At 44.2% G+C, this 16,875-nt stretch overlaps 1 protein-coding gene across 2 annotated transcripts in view; it reads right to left on the bottom strand.

Moving 5' to 3' along the window:
* Nucleotides 1–14,019, bottom strand: part of ITGA6 (integrin subunit alpha 6) — a 130,508-nt gene extending 116,489 nt beyond the window's left edge. Inside the window, exon 1 of one of the 2 annotated variants that reach the window (XM_068245525.1) lies at nucleotides 13,562–14,019. In XM_068245525.1, the coding sequence (XP_068101626.1) occupies nucleotides 13,562–13,743 (182 nt within the window). In that variant the 5' untranslated portion in view covers nucleotides 13,744–14,019. The remainder of the gene's footprint in view (nucleotides 1–13,561) is intronic. The other variant, XM_068245526.1, reaches the window with a different exon arrangement.
* Nucleotides 14,020–16,875: the final 2,856 nt, after the last annotated feature.

Raw genomic sequence — 16,875 nt, 5'->3', positions numbered from 1 at the left:
AGCTGTCTGAAAATTACATTGCAAAGATAGTTTTTAAAAGCACTCAATAACTAAAGCACTTGTGCAGCACTGATACCTTTACAGCATTTTTGAAAGACACTTAAATTTCACCAAACCTTCATGTCTTTAGGATAACAGCAATTAAATGTATATAGATTGAGTTTTATGGGTGTGCAGAGTCTGCTAAAAAGTATTAGCAATGCATTTTCGATGCATTGACTTCACTGGAATGTTCGCAAGACGTGTGCAGACAAGACTAGAGCCTCTCGAATGTATGCAAAGGTCAGACAATATTTATCTTGTCTTCTTCTTTATTTAACCAGGCCTGGCTGATACCAGCCCCTTATCGGCAGCAATGTGTCAGGGATGTGTCACAGCCAAAGTGTGCCTGTTGCCATGGCAACACACTCTCCTATCCAAAAGACATAACGTCAGCCCGGTAAGATAATGTCTTTGCATGGAACATCCCATTTGGTTGTCTGTGAAACTTTAGGAAATAAATCTGCAGCCTAATTAATCACGTGGGCTCCACAAGCAGCACATGCAGACCTTTGATGTGTAATGCAGCCAAATTGCATCGTGTATGAAGAGTGGAAAAGTACATTTGCCAGATGTTAAAAGCAATCAAACACACTGCAACATCCATTATCCCAATGCAGGTTACAGTATAAACTGTAATCTCACTGCCCGGCAAGAACAAATGCAATACTATATGCAGGTACTGCTAGAACCAGGGCTGCGGAGTCAGTACAGAAATCATCCGACTACTCTGTTTATAAAACCTATAAACTCTGACTCCAAGTACCTTTCAAGGCTATGGAGTGGTACAAAAATCATCCGACTCCAATTCAGACTCCTCAGTTTATGAAACCAACAACTCCGACTCCAGGCAACCAAAATTACTCCGACTTGTCGATTCCTACTCCAAATCCATGGTTAGAACACTAGTTTCCTTAAAGGACAGATGCAAAGTGTGTAAAAAGCCTGATACAATTTCATCATTACACTTGGCTTGAAAGTGAATCGAGCAGCCTTTTTAGCCTCCATAGCATCTCAATCTCAACTGTACAAATAGCACACAAAAAGGCATAGTAACAATATGGCTCATTACTAACAAAATCCATTCTACCTCTTCTTTTTACATTTAAATGTTTGTTAGAGGCTTTTGTTGCTCTACTGCCATGGCCTGCCATCCACAGAAAAAGCAGGCAGATAAGGACTACTGTAATTAGCAGTAACAATGAGCAAACAAAAGCTTTCATCAGCAAGTGGAGTTTGGAAATAGGACACTGTGCTTCAAACACTTTAGAGAGCCACACCTGATTACATTCACACCCTTCCTTGGATAAATAAGGGAAGGGGGGGGGGGGCGTGGCAGCTCCTAAAGCTATTAGAATTCAGGACCAACTGCAGAAAAAAAATTGCTTGGATCCCTTTAACAAAAGCATGTGAGGCATCTTTTACATCATATTCTGAAAAACTGATGTGTTAATTGTCCAGTTGTTCCATACAGTGCATTGTGAAAAGCTGTAGTGTGAATAATTCCACAGACTTTGCATTGCCATAGCACTTTTCCAATCAGCAGCAATTTTCAGCACTGCTGAGAACATTCCAATGTGAATGGGCCCTAAAATGAGCTTTAGAGGGACATTTCAGCACTCGAGTAGGTAGAATCTTAACGCAAAGGTCGCACAATCCTTGAACTACTCAGTGGAAGATTGTGTGCTAAGATAGGTGGTTTGCCATCACTCATTCCAACAATAAATATTCAGATCTGAATGGACCTTTCCAATCAAATGACATAAAGCAGAAGGCCTCTCTCTCCTTGCTATGCCTGATTTTATGTGGAAACATCACAAACCCACAACAGCGGCTACTGGGAACGGTGGATCAATAAAGTTAAAAGATTCAATAAACAGATTGTTATCCCGTGCCCTAATAATAAATCACTAACCATTAAGGAATGCAGAAGCATTTCCCCACCAATGAGATCTGCAAAGCGCACATAAGTCACTCAGCTGTGTCAGATGGAATGTGAGATTGAAATGGAGAAGAATTTACAGCAGGTTTGTGCTGGGTGGGGAGGGAGCCCTGTCAGTCCTTCCTGAAAGATTCATTTCCCCTAATCCCTCTCTCACTATACAGGTGCTGCTGGAGAAAAAGGGATCAATACTGGGGAAAACTCCTGCTGCTCAGCATCAATGATATGGCTACAAAACAGTAACAATCTTACTCCAATATGTTATACAAATGCTGAAAAGTATGAGTACTCTCAAGCAGATTTTGAAACAAATTAGAATACAGTATTTCATTATAATAAACTCTGGTATAGTGAACATTTGGGAATTGTAAACTACCAGGTCTCGGCCAATCTCCATTAGAAGTTTATAGTAGCAATGCCTGGTATAGTAAACTCTGATATAATAAAACGTCTGTTCTGGTAAACATGTTTTTTGGTCCCTACGCAACACTGTCTCTGGATATAGTAAACAGTGGGCGGTGCATGCGTCATATGTCAGTGGGAAACCCATGGTCAGCTCAGCTACTCTCTTCAGGCTGGTTGCTGGTGAGTTGATGTCTGATAACATTTGTAAGACAAGAAGAATGGCACCGGCGCTGGATATTCAGTACTGTACAAATAAGCAGCCTGGGGAAAATGGGGGATAATGTGAACGTAAACAAAAGGATGCAGCGTTACCACTTCCACTTTGCAATCAACGATTAAAGTATCATCACAGTCCTCTCATGAGATTGTATGCACTCCTGGGTATCTCTTCCCTTATTAGCGATGACGCTCCTTGTAGCGTGTGGAGAGCAGTACAGGCTACTTTCACTTGTAGTGCAGATCAGAGCAGGCCTACTCGCTGCAAAACTAAGGAGAGTGGAGAGGAAAGTGCTAAGTCCCATCTGCAGAGGTATTGGAGCCACTTGCATTACAGATACAGATGCAAGTGGCTTATCATGATTGGCTGCATTTTGAAGAGAGCCTTCATGATTGGCTCAAGCGTGAGCAGAAAGTTTTGTAGTACACATGCTGCAAGTCTCACCTGCGGAGGTATCAGAAGCCACTCAGAGGAAGCGAGGAAGAGGAAGCCTCTATTCAGTGACAGCTGCAATTTTTAATGAATCCTGCATACTGTTCCAGTGATTTGACCAGCCTGCTTGTACTGTACCACCAAATGGGAGGACAGAATTGGTCCTTTGCAGCAGACAATGTACCAGGGCATGCTGGGCCATTTCTAGGGCAATTTCTGATATAGTTAACTTCTGATATAGTAAACCACTTTTACTGATCCCTTGGAGTTCACTATAATGAGATTATACTGTAATGATGTGCAATGCTGCTGTACATACAGAGGCTTCCCCGTCCTGAGGTAAGTACCCCCCCCCCCCGGCACACATTTTTAAGTTTACAGATTCTCTTTTAGGCCCCATACACACCTAAAACACCTAAATGCCGATTACCGCTAGCATTTTTCGGGAGTGATTTCTCACTGGACACTGCAGCATTTTGGGAGCGATCGCGATTAGCAAAGCTATGCATGCTAATCGCGATCGCTAATTGTCGGCAAAACGCCACATGTTTCCATGTTTGCGGTTAACGCTAACGCGACAAATGCGGCAGTGAGAACACTGTCATAGGCTTACATTGGCTAGCGGTTTTTGAAAAACCACCAACGTTTTGCGCTGAGCGGGAATCGTGCGATTCCCGCTCAAGTGTGAATGGGACATAAGACTTTTCCTACTGTTTCCTAACCCCACACAAGTTGAGTTCTGAAAACTGTTCACACCTACTTCCTGTGAGCTTCCACCTTCTCATGTAGACGCCAGGGGGTATATTCAAAAAACCTGGAGAGCGTACATGACATGTACCAAACTTTACATAAGTAGCGCAACACATTTTATACGTGCCTGTGTTGCCTGTATAACATGCTATGACCCTTATTCAATTCTCCTTTTTTCCTAAATTTTCTCCTAGGAGATAATTTTTTCAGTACTCTGCATTGGAAAAAGTACCAAAAAGTCATTAAAAAAGTACTGTCACAATTATTATTATTAAAGTACTTTCTTGCTTTCTGGTGGCTTAAAAAAACATTTTATTGATAAGGTGTAAAAATATCATCTAGGGGTAAAAGTGAATGGAATAAGGGCCAATATGCGTAACTTGCCACATAGATCGCGTGAAGCCTGGTACACTTCAGTGCGCTCCCTGCGAAAGTAAATGTTACTGTGGTTTTGTGAATATACCCCATGGTTTCAACTGAAATGCTAAGTTTGTACTCCCATGATATTTAGCACTTGTTTTGATAGCCAGCATGAATCCATATTTGTCTTGCTAAACAACCTGCACAGTTTGTTCTGTTACTGTTATTGTTGTTCAAACATTAAAAATTGTTATGTTAAATAAAAAAAACAAGAACTGCAGACTAACATCTAAATTTGTTTCTACTTTGGTTGGTCAATGAGTGCTGTCACATGGTCAATGAGTGCTGTCACATGGTCAGAACTCATTGACCCACCCCAGCAGCTGTAATCAGACAGGGCAATAAGAAAGTCGTACTGCAATGGCCAGCACATTTGGGCCATGATACAAGTGTTCTGCTCCAGAGGCGTCCAGTGTCGCCATTCTCTTACCCTAGGAACCTCCAACTTTACCAGGCTAAACAAAACCAATAACACTATTTTTAGAATGTTACTGACGTTTGTTGAGAAAGAATGGGGTTGGGAAGGGGTTATACTGCACCCATTTGCTACAGGGGCAGAGAAGAGTTAGGGATCGTTATACCCGCCACACTTTGCTATAGGGGGTGGAGTTCTGGCCATGCTCGCTATGGGGGGTGAGAGTGCAAGCAGTACCACACTGGACACACTTGCTGAGAGAAGAGAGAAGAGATGGAGATTGTTATACCTGCCACACTTTTCCATATAGAGATGTGGCTTCTGGCCTTGCTTGCTATGGGGGGAGGGTGCAGTACCACACTCGATACCTGTGCTATGAGATGGAGGGAGGAGCTAGGGATCATTAGGCAAGCCATACTTTGCTATGTGGGGGGGGGGGGGGGGGCTGGCCAAGGATGAATAGGGAATGTTAGGGTGAATTACAACGTGGCCCTGGTGGCCTTTTGAACTCTGTTATCAGCACAATCAGAGGAGCAGGAGGGAGAAATACATTAAGAACTAGCCTGGTCTATATTTACATAGCATTACTCCGTTCTCCCTTAAGCCCCATCTGCACGATATGATTCTTTGTGAGATTCTATTACGATTCTATTTACGATCCGATTAAATCCGACATGTCCAATCGGGATTCGATTTGATTCAATTCGATTTGCAATGGCAAATCAGATTGAATCGAATCGAATCCCGATCGGACATGTCGGATTTAATCGGATCGTAAATAGAATCGTAATCAAATCGTACAAAGAATCGTATCGTGCAGATGGGGCTTTAGGCTGGAGTTTAGTGTCACCCTCTCCACTGGTGGCACCTGGTGCGGTCAGCCCCTACCGGACCCTTCTACCATTTTACTTCTCTACGCTGTTTGTATACTGTTTTGAGTTAGTTGAGCTTTAAAACCATAAACATTGCAGGGATAGGAGGAACTGAAGAAAAATCTCCCCAGTGGGGCATTAGACAGATGTAAAAGCTCAAACAAAAGCTTGAATTCCTTTCAACACAATGAAAACCTAAAATATTTGTATTTCCATGGGCTGGGCATTATGCCAGACCACAGCGTAACGCTATATACTTTATGTGAGCTAAACAACTACAATGACCTTCATCTCCAGTCAACTTCAGACTGTAAGGCAGCAAGATAAGGCCATGTTTCTGTTAGTTTTTACAACAAGTAGTCTGAAAATACTGTCAAAGTAAGCAGCAAATACCGACACAACAATCCAGCTACATATCCGGCAACACATGTAACAGGTTGTTCAGCAAAGGCCCAGTAATGTTGTGTAGGGAGAGCAGTATTTCCCTTTCTGCTGCACAACAAAGCCTGCCAGCCACAATTCTAGTCATTCACAGCGCTGACCTTTTGTTGTCCTGGAATTTGCAGCTAGCCAATCGCACAGGTCCTGTGTAACGTAGGCAGGGATGACCGAGCCTGACAATGCAGTGTACAAAGCAACTTACTGGGATTTCATGCTTGTTGCACAGCTGCTATGAGGAGAGCAAGTGCCGCCATGGCTGCAGGTTGCTCTGTAGGACATTTAGGGCTTGTTCACACTATGAGCATTATGAGCTTTTTTTAAAAAATCGCTAGCATTTCTAAAAGTGCTGTTAAAGCGCTTGTGTAATGAAATCCAATGTGAGCGTTTTCACATGAGAGATGAGCTTTCTTTCCAATCGCAAACGCGGCTCCTGCACCATTTTCTGAGCATTTGTGCTTTAATGCAAGGTGTAGGAAAATAGTGAATCGCTTTGAGACCTCTTGCACATTACATGCGAATCCGATTTTTTTATACAATCTGATTTTTGATTCCGATTAAAAATCATAGCAGCATGCAGTACTTTTTTTAATCGGAATCAAAAATCGGATTGTATAAAAAAAAATCGGAATTGCATGTAGTGTGTAAGAGGCCTAAAAGCGATTGAAGCAGCGATTTTGTGAGCGTTTTTCAGGCAAATTTGAAAAGTCACTACCTGTTTGTCTACATACAAACTAGGCCTGAAAGATAAATCGAATTTAAACCGAAATCATGATCAGCAAGTTCACGATTTCGGAATTGTCAAAGTGGCAATTTCTGCAATAACATCATTTCCGCATGGGGAAGTTTGGAGAAGCAGCTTCAAACTTCCCCCAGGTCCTGTCGCGTGCAGCTCGCAGTATCGGCAGCGCTGGACATACCTTCCGCACGAGTCCAATGGAGTCCGCCCTCTATCGGCTCTTGTGCACGGCATACTTCCTGGTTCCTGTACGTCACATCACATACAGGAAGTATGCCGTGAATTTGAGCCTGCAGGAGGAGAAGTGGATAAATGGGTATCGCTGGACTCTTGCTGGAAGGTATGTCCAGCACCGCTGCAGCATGGGGGCACAGAGCGAGACAGAGCAAGCACAGAGAGACACAGAGGTGAGCACAGAGGAGGCACAGAGAGAGACACTTTACCGTCCCTTAAAGGGAACCTTGATTAAAAAAAAAGTAAATGTTTACTTACGCTGGGCCTCTTCCAGCCCCCCGCAGTCTACGTGGTTCCTTGCTGTCCTCCAGATCCTCACCGCTGTGTCGCTGTCACCCCATGCGCTGTCTTGGTTGCGCACCTCCTCAACCGCGCTCCCATGTTCAGAAGCATCCTACACCTGCACAGTTGGTAAAATTTGCAACTGCACAAGCAATTGCTATGGGAGCGTGATAAAGGAGGCGCATGGTCGGCCAGGGCCACGCATGCGCAGTAGTCCTCGACTGACTCAGTTGCGACTTTACTGGGGCTGACAGCAGCAACATACAAACTCTATGTAGATAGTGACCTGGTTGGGATTTAAACCAGGGACCCAGAGCTGCAAGGCAAAAGTGCCCAGAAAAAAATAGTTTACGCTTATGTGAAAAGTCCCACTCCCTACCATTAGGTACAAGGAAACAGATCTTTTATCAACTGGGATCTGATAACGCTGTTATTTATAAATCACATTTTTTCTTTATAAATATGCCCCATAAACTCACAAGATGTGTCTATGGGGGAGTTTCCATATATTCAGTACACTGAGAGCACTTGCTAATCAGAGGTAGACGCTGATGATGATCAGCGTCAACACTTAATAACAGGAAGTGCCTTGTGTAGGGGTAACCTCTTATTTCACACCACAACTTTATCTCAAGTACCATCAGTTGTAATAAACTTCCTTTGTTCTCATAATTGCCACAGTTAAAGAAGATTTAGCTTGAATACATCCTCCTAGGAAAGCACTAGTATGCAGCATTAATACTTCTGAATGATGTGTGGAAAATTAGAGATCTCTGGAAAATGGACAACCTCTGATCACTGGCTTTATCAATAGAACCAGGGCTGTGGAGTCGGAGTTGGAGTCGGAGTCGAGGAGTTGGAGCAATTTGGGGTACCCGGAGTCGGAGTCGGATATTTCATAAACTGAGGAGTCGGAGTCGGATGATTTTGTACAAAATCCACAGCCCTGGTAAGTATTAGACTAAGGAGTCGGAGTCGAGCCATTTTGGGTACCTGGAGTCGGAGTCGGTGGTTTCATAAACTGAGGAGTCGGAGTTGAAAGATTTTTGTACCGACTCCACAGCCCTGAACAGAACAGCACAGGGCAGCCACAGATGGTCAGATCAAGCAACACAGTGACTAAGTATATAAAGCACTTTGGATCCAGAGGCTTCCCTCTTCTTAAGTATCTAACTTTTTTTTTTAAACTGCTTCAGCTTTGCTTTAATCCAGCATGTGTACATTGCTCAAGTGACATCAGCTGTTTACCGTAATGTACTCTGTAAAGTGCTGTGGACAATGTATGCCCTACATCAATACGGTACAATACCCTACATAAATACATAAGAGTAAAATGATAGCTCTTAATATGAAATGTGGTGGCTACAGCAGGAACTCCTGTGTGCAAATGCAGAATGCACAAAACAAATGTCTCTGGTCACATGACTGCAGTGGTAAGAAATGGCTCTGGTCACATGACTGTAGTGGTCTTCAGCTCCCATGTGGTACAGACACAACTCCTCATGCTATTGTTACTGTATTCCACCACCTGCCCACGAAGCTCAGAGGAAGGGGGTTTGGCAGGGACCTTCAAGCAACACATTTTGATATCCACAGCAACATCAGAAAGAACCTTCACGGCATTGTCTGATGTCCACACTGAAGCTCTGACCAGCCGGGCGTCACGGCAACACACTGCTGCATGCATTTCACTGTGTTGTGCACATTCACACTGAGTTACACTGAATGGCAACGCAGCGGCCAACAAAGCAGTTGGAAGCACCGGAAACTGAGGAGTCGGGAGTCGAAGCATTTATCTATCAACTCCACAGCCCTGCTAGAAAGTGATGGGAGAGCAGTAACTCCTGAGAGCTGAGAGAGGACCTGACGGCAGACTCTGAGACACGCTATATCTCTTCTTACACACTGTAAGTGTAATTTTAAATGTGCATTGTTTTTTTAATTAAACGTTAATGCACCAGAGAAGCGCTCTTGTTTCTTCTCTTCTCCTACATAGATTGCTGGAGCCACCCAGCGTTTGGAGCAGCACCTGGGAGCATCACCACTGCCACCAAGTGTTATAGCAGCGCAGGAATACACTTTTTGCTTCTACATTTTACATTGAGCCCGCTCAAGCACTCTATACATAATAATTGATATGAAGCACAAAAACCTGCCATGGGCCACGTCTTAGAAGTGAAAATTGAGGGAGGGGAACACATATAGAGGCGATCATTATCAGCATAGCACAAATCAATAGCTAATACAGTGCATGAAGGAGGTCTGTGGTCCCCTCTGATGCAAGGGCCCTGATGTAGTCACAGTCACAATCTCCACATCCCCTAATGCTATGGGAACCTGAAGTGAGTGGGATATGGAGGCTGCCATATGTATTTCCTTTTAAAGAGGAACTCCAGTGAAAATAATGTAATAAAAAAATACTTCATTTTTACAATAATTATGTATAAATTATTTAGTCAGTGTTTGCCCATTGTAAAATCTTTCCTCTCCCTGATTTACATTCTGACATTTATCACAAGGTGACATTTTTACTGCTGGCAGGTGATGTCACTGGAAGTAGCTGCTGCTTGCTTTTTTGGCAGTTGGAAACAGCTGTAAACAGCTATTTCCCACAATGCAACAAGGTTCACAGACAGGAGACTGCCAGGACCATGGTCCTCAGAGTTTGTTGTGGGAGGGGTATCAGCCATACAGAGCCCCCTGATGATCCGTTTGTGAAAAGGAATAGATTTCTCATGTAAAAGGGGGTATCAGCTAGGCCTGAACGATTTTAGGAAAAAAATTGAACTGAGCGATTTCTGTCTGAAATTGCGATTTTGATTCGATTCACGATTTCCTTCTAATCAAGCTTTGTTCCCCTTCTGTCCCTCTTTGTGCCCCCTTTGCCTCTTTATGTCTCCTCTGGGCCTTTCTCTTTCCCCCTCTGTGTCTCTGTACCCACAGTGTTTCTCTCTGTCTCTCTCTGTGCCCGCTCTGTCTCTGTGCCCACTCTGTGCCTCCTCTGTCCCACAAGCTGCATCAGTACTGGACATAGCTTCCAGCACGAGTCCAGCGATGTCCATCTATCCACTTCGCCTCCTGCAGGCTTTAATGCACAGAATACTTCCTGTATATCATGTGACATACAGGAACCCGGAGTTTTGCCAAGCACAAGACCTGGCAGACAGTGATAGAGGACGGACAGCATTTTGACTCGTGCAGAAGTTATGTGCAACGCTGCGGACCGCATGCGCCAAGACTTTGGGGAAGTTTGAAGCCTCTTCTTTAAACTCCCCCCCGCCCCCCCCCCCCCCCGTGGAAATGACGTCATTGCGATAATTGCCGCTTTGACGATTCCGAAATTGTGATCTTGGTGATCGCGATTTTGGTTTAAATTCGATTTATCTTCCAGGCCTAGTATCAGCTACTGATTGGGATGAAGTTCAATTCTTGGTCTCGGTTTCTCTTTATGCAATACTAGTTGCCTGGCTATCCTGCTGATCCTCTGCCTCTGATACTTTTAGCCATAGACCCTGAACAAGCATATGCAGAGGTGTTTCTGACATTTTTGTCAAATCTGACTGGATTACCTGCATGCTTGTTTCTGGTATGATTCAGACACTACTGCAGCCAAACAGACCAGCAGGACAGCCAGGGAACTGGTATTGTTTAAAAGGAAATAAATATGGCAGCCTCCATATACTTCTCGCTTCAGGTTCAACGAACCATTTGTACCAGCTCATTTTCATGTTCCAAAAACTATAATCATGATAGTAGACATACAAAAGTCTCTGCAGACAACAATCTAACACGGCTGCCTGAAAAGACGTTTTTGTTTTCTTAGGTTGTTTGCGGCCAACCCCACCTCTCTTCATTCTGATGCTACAGTGTTGTATTGGGGAGCTGACAGCACACAGAGATGCATCAGGGTGTGAAAGGGCAACACAAGCAAGGAGAACAATGCAAACATCAGTAGCTGGGAGAAAGGGAATCTCCCAAATTCTCACAGGGACAAAAGTGCATGTGGGGGCTGGGGACCTGGGGTGCAATTACCCCCTGCTGCAGTCATCATAATCAATCAGAACACCATAGAAAACCTATTTGTCCATCACAATGGGGCAACACAGCCTGAAGCCACTACTGCTTCTGCAAAGTTATAGACAACCATCAGGCCTTCCAGCAAGAGGTAGTGCAAGCTTCAGCCTGCCCAGCCAGCAGGGATAAAGCTACATACATACACCCAGTGGTGTAACTACAAATCGTGTCCCCCGCAGCATGCTGGGACCTGTAGTTCTGCAACAGCCAGTAGTTCATCAACAATCGGAGGCTTGCACGTGGCAATGGTCATACTTTTCTTTTATGTAAAATGCACACCTGCATTTATGAAACTGTACGGGGGAGTCCCAGCATGCCATTCATTCATAAAGGAATTTACAGTTGAACCTGCTAGGTTCTAATACTTTTTCGTTTTTATACTAATTTGCTTTATTCCCTAATAAAAGCAGCTCAGCACCCTGTACCTAGTATTGTCTCAAGTGTTATTTTCAGCCACTCCTCTCTAGACAAGTCCTCCCAGTCTATTCTGTTCCTAAAAACGGAAGTATGAACTTAAGCGACTGAAAGGACAGCACTACATATGTAACTCAGATTAAACATTAACTTCACAGCTAAGCAGTTTCAAAGTTCAACTGTTCCAATGCAGATGTTCAAACACAAAAGCCACAATCAGCTTCCTCTTCTAACACCCAACTGTACAAGCTAGCTACCTAATAACAAATTGTACATGCTAGTTAGTTACCTAATAACACCCAATAGTAAAAGCTAGATACCCAATAACACCCAACTGTACATACTAGCTACCTAATAACACCCCAACTGTACAAGCTAGCTACCTAATAACACCCAACTGTACAAGCTAGCTACCTAATAACAACCAACTGTACAAGCTAGCTACCTAATAACAACCAACTGTACATACTAGCTACCTAATAACACCCAACTGTACAAGCTAGCAACCAAATAACAACTAACTATACAAGCTAGCTACCTAATAACAACCAACTGTACAAGCTAGCATCCTAATAATAACCAAATGAACAAGCTAGCTACCTAATAACACCCAACTGTACAAGTTAGCTACCTAATAACACCCCAACTGTACAAGCTAGCTACCTAATAACACCCCAACTGTAAAAGCTAGCTACATAATAACATTCAACTGTACAAGCTAGCTTCCTAATAATAACTAACTGTAAAAGCTAGCTACCTAATAACACCCAACTGTAAAAGCTAGCTACCTAATAACATTCAACTGTACAAGCTAGCAACCAAATAACAACTAACTATACAAGCTAGCTATCTAATAACAACCAACTGTACAAGCTAGCTTCCTAATAATAACCAACTGTACAAGCTAGCTACCAAATAACAACCAACTGTATAAGCTAGCTGCCTAATAACGCTCAACTGTACAAGCTAGCTACCTAATAACACCCAACTGTACAAGCTAGCTTCCTAATAACTCCCAGCTGTACAAGCTAGCTACCTAATAATAACCAACTGTACAAGCTAGCTACCTAATAACACCCAACTGTACAAGCTAGCTACCTAATAACTCCCAGCTGTACAAGCTAGCTACCTAATAACACCCAACTGTACAAGCTAGCTACCTAATAACAACCAAGTTTACAAGCTAGCTACCTAGTGATTACATCCATATTCCTTACTAGTAATACATTTTGACACAGCTGAAACCTACTATCTGCAGAAAAACTACAACCACCAATGACTAAAGGACTATATGTGCTTTCACCAGCAGCGAATTCAATGATTTCATTATAAAAACTGCTGCTCAAAGATATACAAATAATCAGTATAACTTTGCTCAGCTATTTCTGGAGGCTCTCAAAGTCAGTTGGGGTTATTCACTTACCAAAGTCAAGGTGAAAAATCATTGCAAAAATAAGCTCCCACTCAGTACCGTGGAATATACCGGTGTATATATAGATATATATGTATATATATATATATATACATATATATAATGCTTTTATTTACCCCCACTGAATGGAGGCGAAAGGCAGTAATGGGAGACACCAACAATGAATTAGGTGCATGTCCCTCATGTCACCTTTGTAGCATGTCTATCCCTGCTACTTTAACCTTAACATGCCAGCTGTCATTGATGAAGAGAACCTGTACTTATAAACCCAGATACCATCCACAGAGTTCCTGCAGCCGCTCTGGTTCCTTGTCCTCCACAGCTGCAGCAAATTGCTCTGAGGCAGACCTGAGAGAGCTGCCGCAACGTGCACAGAGTTACCGGCCAGGTCCGATCTCCTCCGGGCACCTGAATGAAAACCATCATCATCATCACATTGCATCCAGCGCCACTTACAGTCGCCTGTCCTGCGGTGCCAGCTGCCGGTGCATGGCCAGAGAGAAGCCGAACAAACTCCCGGGATCCCCCGCTTTGGAGATGACATTGACAGTATCCAGGTTAAAAGCAGCGATGAAAGTGCCTGAGAGCAGAGCAGTGCAGGACAGGTACAGCCAGGAGATCCTTCCCTGGGCAGCCATGTGGGTAGAGTATCCAAGTCTTGTGCTATTTCTCACGATCGCCCTTTCACTCTCTTCTTTTTACTGCTGCCCCCTCCCAGTGCCCTTTCCCCCGCACCCGTCCCACTGAGCAGTGCCGCGGCTCAATGCTAGCCTTGTTCTCTGGAGGAATCGGGCTTTTATACAAGTGCCGAGCTGAGAGAGACTCCGCCCTGCCGCCACCACCGCTGCCCAACTCTGGTCTGCAGCCTGCAGGCTACAAAGTCTCTTCTTCTTCAGGGCTTCCCTGCCCAGCCCACTCCTGCGTCTCCCAGCGAAGCAGGTGCTTCTCTGCTACTGCTGGATGACTGATAGCAACTCCCCAGCAGTGCAGGGCGGGGCTCACACAATGCCCGGGCAGCGCTCATCTGGGCGCCCATCCAGCACAGTCATTTTCCATGTGCCTCAGGTAGCACAAATCCGGGGTGTGTACATATGAGCTGCACACTGATTCAGCTAGTCTGGGAGGAGATGGCTGGAAGATCCTCAGGTGTTATGTTGTGGCTGGAGAATGGTGTTACAGCGTGCTACAGTGGCATAGCAATAGGGGATGCAGAGGTTGTGACCGCACCAGGGCCAGAGGGGCCTTCCCTCAACCACAGTACAGAAAAACCCCCATTATCCAGAACTCAGATAACCAGAAGTCTCAAGCAACCAGAAACTACATTTATCCGACATCAGCCAATCACTATTGGTGCTGCATAACAGGGTTTTACTGTATTAGCTCTTTTATTGATCCTGTGCTGGCAATAATCACTTGAATAGTAGTACTCATTAACAAACTGTTCTCCATCAGCTCTCTCTTTTCCATAAGCCAGCATCTATTCAGTGAAGAGACCTTGGGCAAGACTCTAACACTGCTACTGCCTATGGAGTGCGCCTTAGTGGCTGCAGCTCTGGTGCTTTGAGTCCGCCCGGAGAAAAGCGTAATATAAGGCTACGTTCACATTATGAAACGCGGATGGCCGTGCGTTCGGGAACATTTTGCAAAAAGGGTGTGTGCATCAAACACTAAGTGAACCCTTATATACCTGGCTTAGCAGATAAGGCCAAATTAGTTTATTCATGAGACATGGCTCAAGCAAATCTGCATTCGCTTTCGCATGCCAGGATATGCAGGGTTTTGCCAACTAACTCACCGCAAAATGTTTTCCCTGCGGGGGATTAGTTCGCGCAACATTTAGCACTCATCCAGGATCGCCACGTGGAGCTCCCCCCCTCCCCCCCTGAAGTGAATGGGTCAGCCACGCGTTTTGGCAAAAAATGCGTGCAGCATGCGTTCCCGGACCGCACAGGTCCGGAACGCATGCAGTGTGAACATCAGACAGTGCAGTCTATGCACTTTCTGACATCCTGCATGTCGGCCTCCTGCACTGCATTCCCAAAACGCGGATGGAAACGCGTGCAGTGTGATCGGGGCCCAAATGTTCTGTGTCTTGTCATCTTGCACCTGATACTGTGGTTATCGTTGGCAGGTTTAGTGCGCCGTACCAATTGTTATGTTTTGGGGGAGGGGGCAATGTAAAACTTGCACTGGGGCCCATAGCTCCTTAGCTATGCCACTGGCTTGCCAGCTCTGAAATGAGCATATTTCCATGATTATTTTTCATGGTCACGGCAATACACACCATACAATATTGATTGTTCAATCTTACCATCTTCATGAAGAATAAAGGTACCCAATAACGGTACAATTTTTCCTCAGATTCGATCTGATGCATTTTTTTATGATCAAATTGTACAGAAAACTGCGCATTGTGTGGCGAAAAATAAAGTAGAACGATTCTATGGTTGATCGGAACAGAAAATTTAATCCGAATCATAGATTTTACGATCGAATCAGAGGAGAGAAAATGCCCTAACCGACCCATTGATAGGAACAATCGATAATTACATCCCGATTACTTTTGATCATAAACAGCATTGAAAGATTGCATCTGGTGTAAAAATTTTACTGTTATTGGGTACCTTTAAGGTGCCCATTTACTATACAATTTTTTTTACTAAATGCAATCTTTTGATGCGATTTGAACGATCGTAACTAATCGGAAGGCAATTATCAATTGTTTACATTAACTAAACGATTCTTTCTTCATATTCGATAAAAAAATCCAACTTTTGGATCGATTTTATCCTATCTAGCAATCAACCAAATAATCGTTCCTTATAGATTGCCTTCATAAACGGCAAATTTTCTATACAATTTGATTGCAAAAGTCGTTTCAAAAGATCGCATTCGGTGAAAAAATTGTACTGTGAATGGGCACCTATAGATTTGGTAAATCTGTACAACCAAGATTGTATGGTGTGTGTTGAGCCCAGGGCTGTGGAGTTGGAGTCAAGGAGTCGGAGCAATTTTGGGTAGATGCAGTCGGAGTCAGTGGTTTCATAAACTGAGGAGTTGGAGTTGGATGATTTTTGTACCGACTCCACAGCCCTGGTTGATCCTAAGGCAGGGTTCAAATTTCTTAAAATTCTTGAGCATTTTGCGAATGTTCAAAAACACGTTTGCCGCACATCTAATGAGAATCTCATAGGCAAACGCAGGGGGGGATTGCAGCTGCCCAGAACCCCCCCCCCCCCCCTCAGACCAGGGCCGGTGCAGTGTCTGGGGAGAAGCACAAGAATATCTGTAGATATCCTGCAGCTCACAGCACCGCCCCCTTTCTTTCCCTGCTAAGTTGGCTTTGGATGTAGCAGTAGTGTGTGTACAGAGCATGGAGCAGCAGCGTGTGTACACAGCATGGAGCAGCAGCGTGTGTACAGAGCATGGAGCAGCAGTGTGTGTACAGAGCATGGAGCAGCAGTGTGTGCATGGAGCAGCAGCGTGTGTACAGAGCATGGAGCAGAAGTGTGTGTACAGAGCATGGAGCAGCTCTGGGGAACTTAACAGAGTCAGGTATGAGCACAGCCCTGTGCCCTGCTATGTAGTGCTTCACTTTCCCCTTCATTACCAATGACGGCTGTCCTCCTCATTATTATCTGTATCCAAATTGCTCCTGATCGATCCCATTGTTGATCGGGAGAAGGTCGGACATTTAGGAAATAATTGTCAGATTCTGTCAATTGGACGGGAAATTCCATTATGTGTACCCAGCATGATGTCCTACCATG

This window comes from Hyperolius riggenbachi, chromosome 7 (genome assembly GCF_040937935.1).
Source record: "Hyperolius riggenbachi isolate aHypRig1 chromosome 7, aHypRig1.pri, whole genome shotgun sequence".
NCBI classification, from domain to species: domain Eukaryota; kingdom Metazoa; phylum Chordata; class Amphibia; order Anura; family Hyperoliidae; genus Hyperolius; species Hyperolius riggenbachi.
The sequence above is the reverse complement of the archived record's forward strand: the minus strand, read 5'-3'. Positions and strand labels throughout refer to the sequence as shown.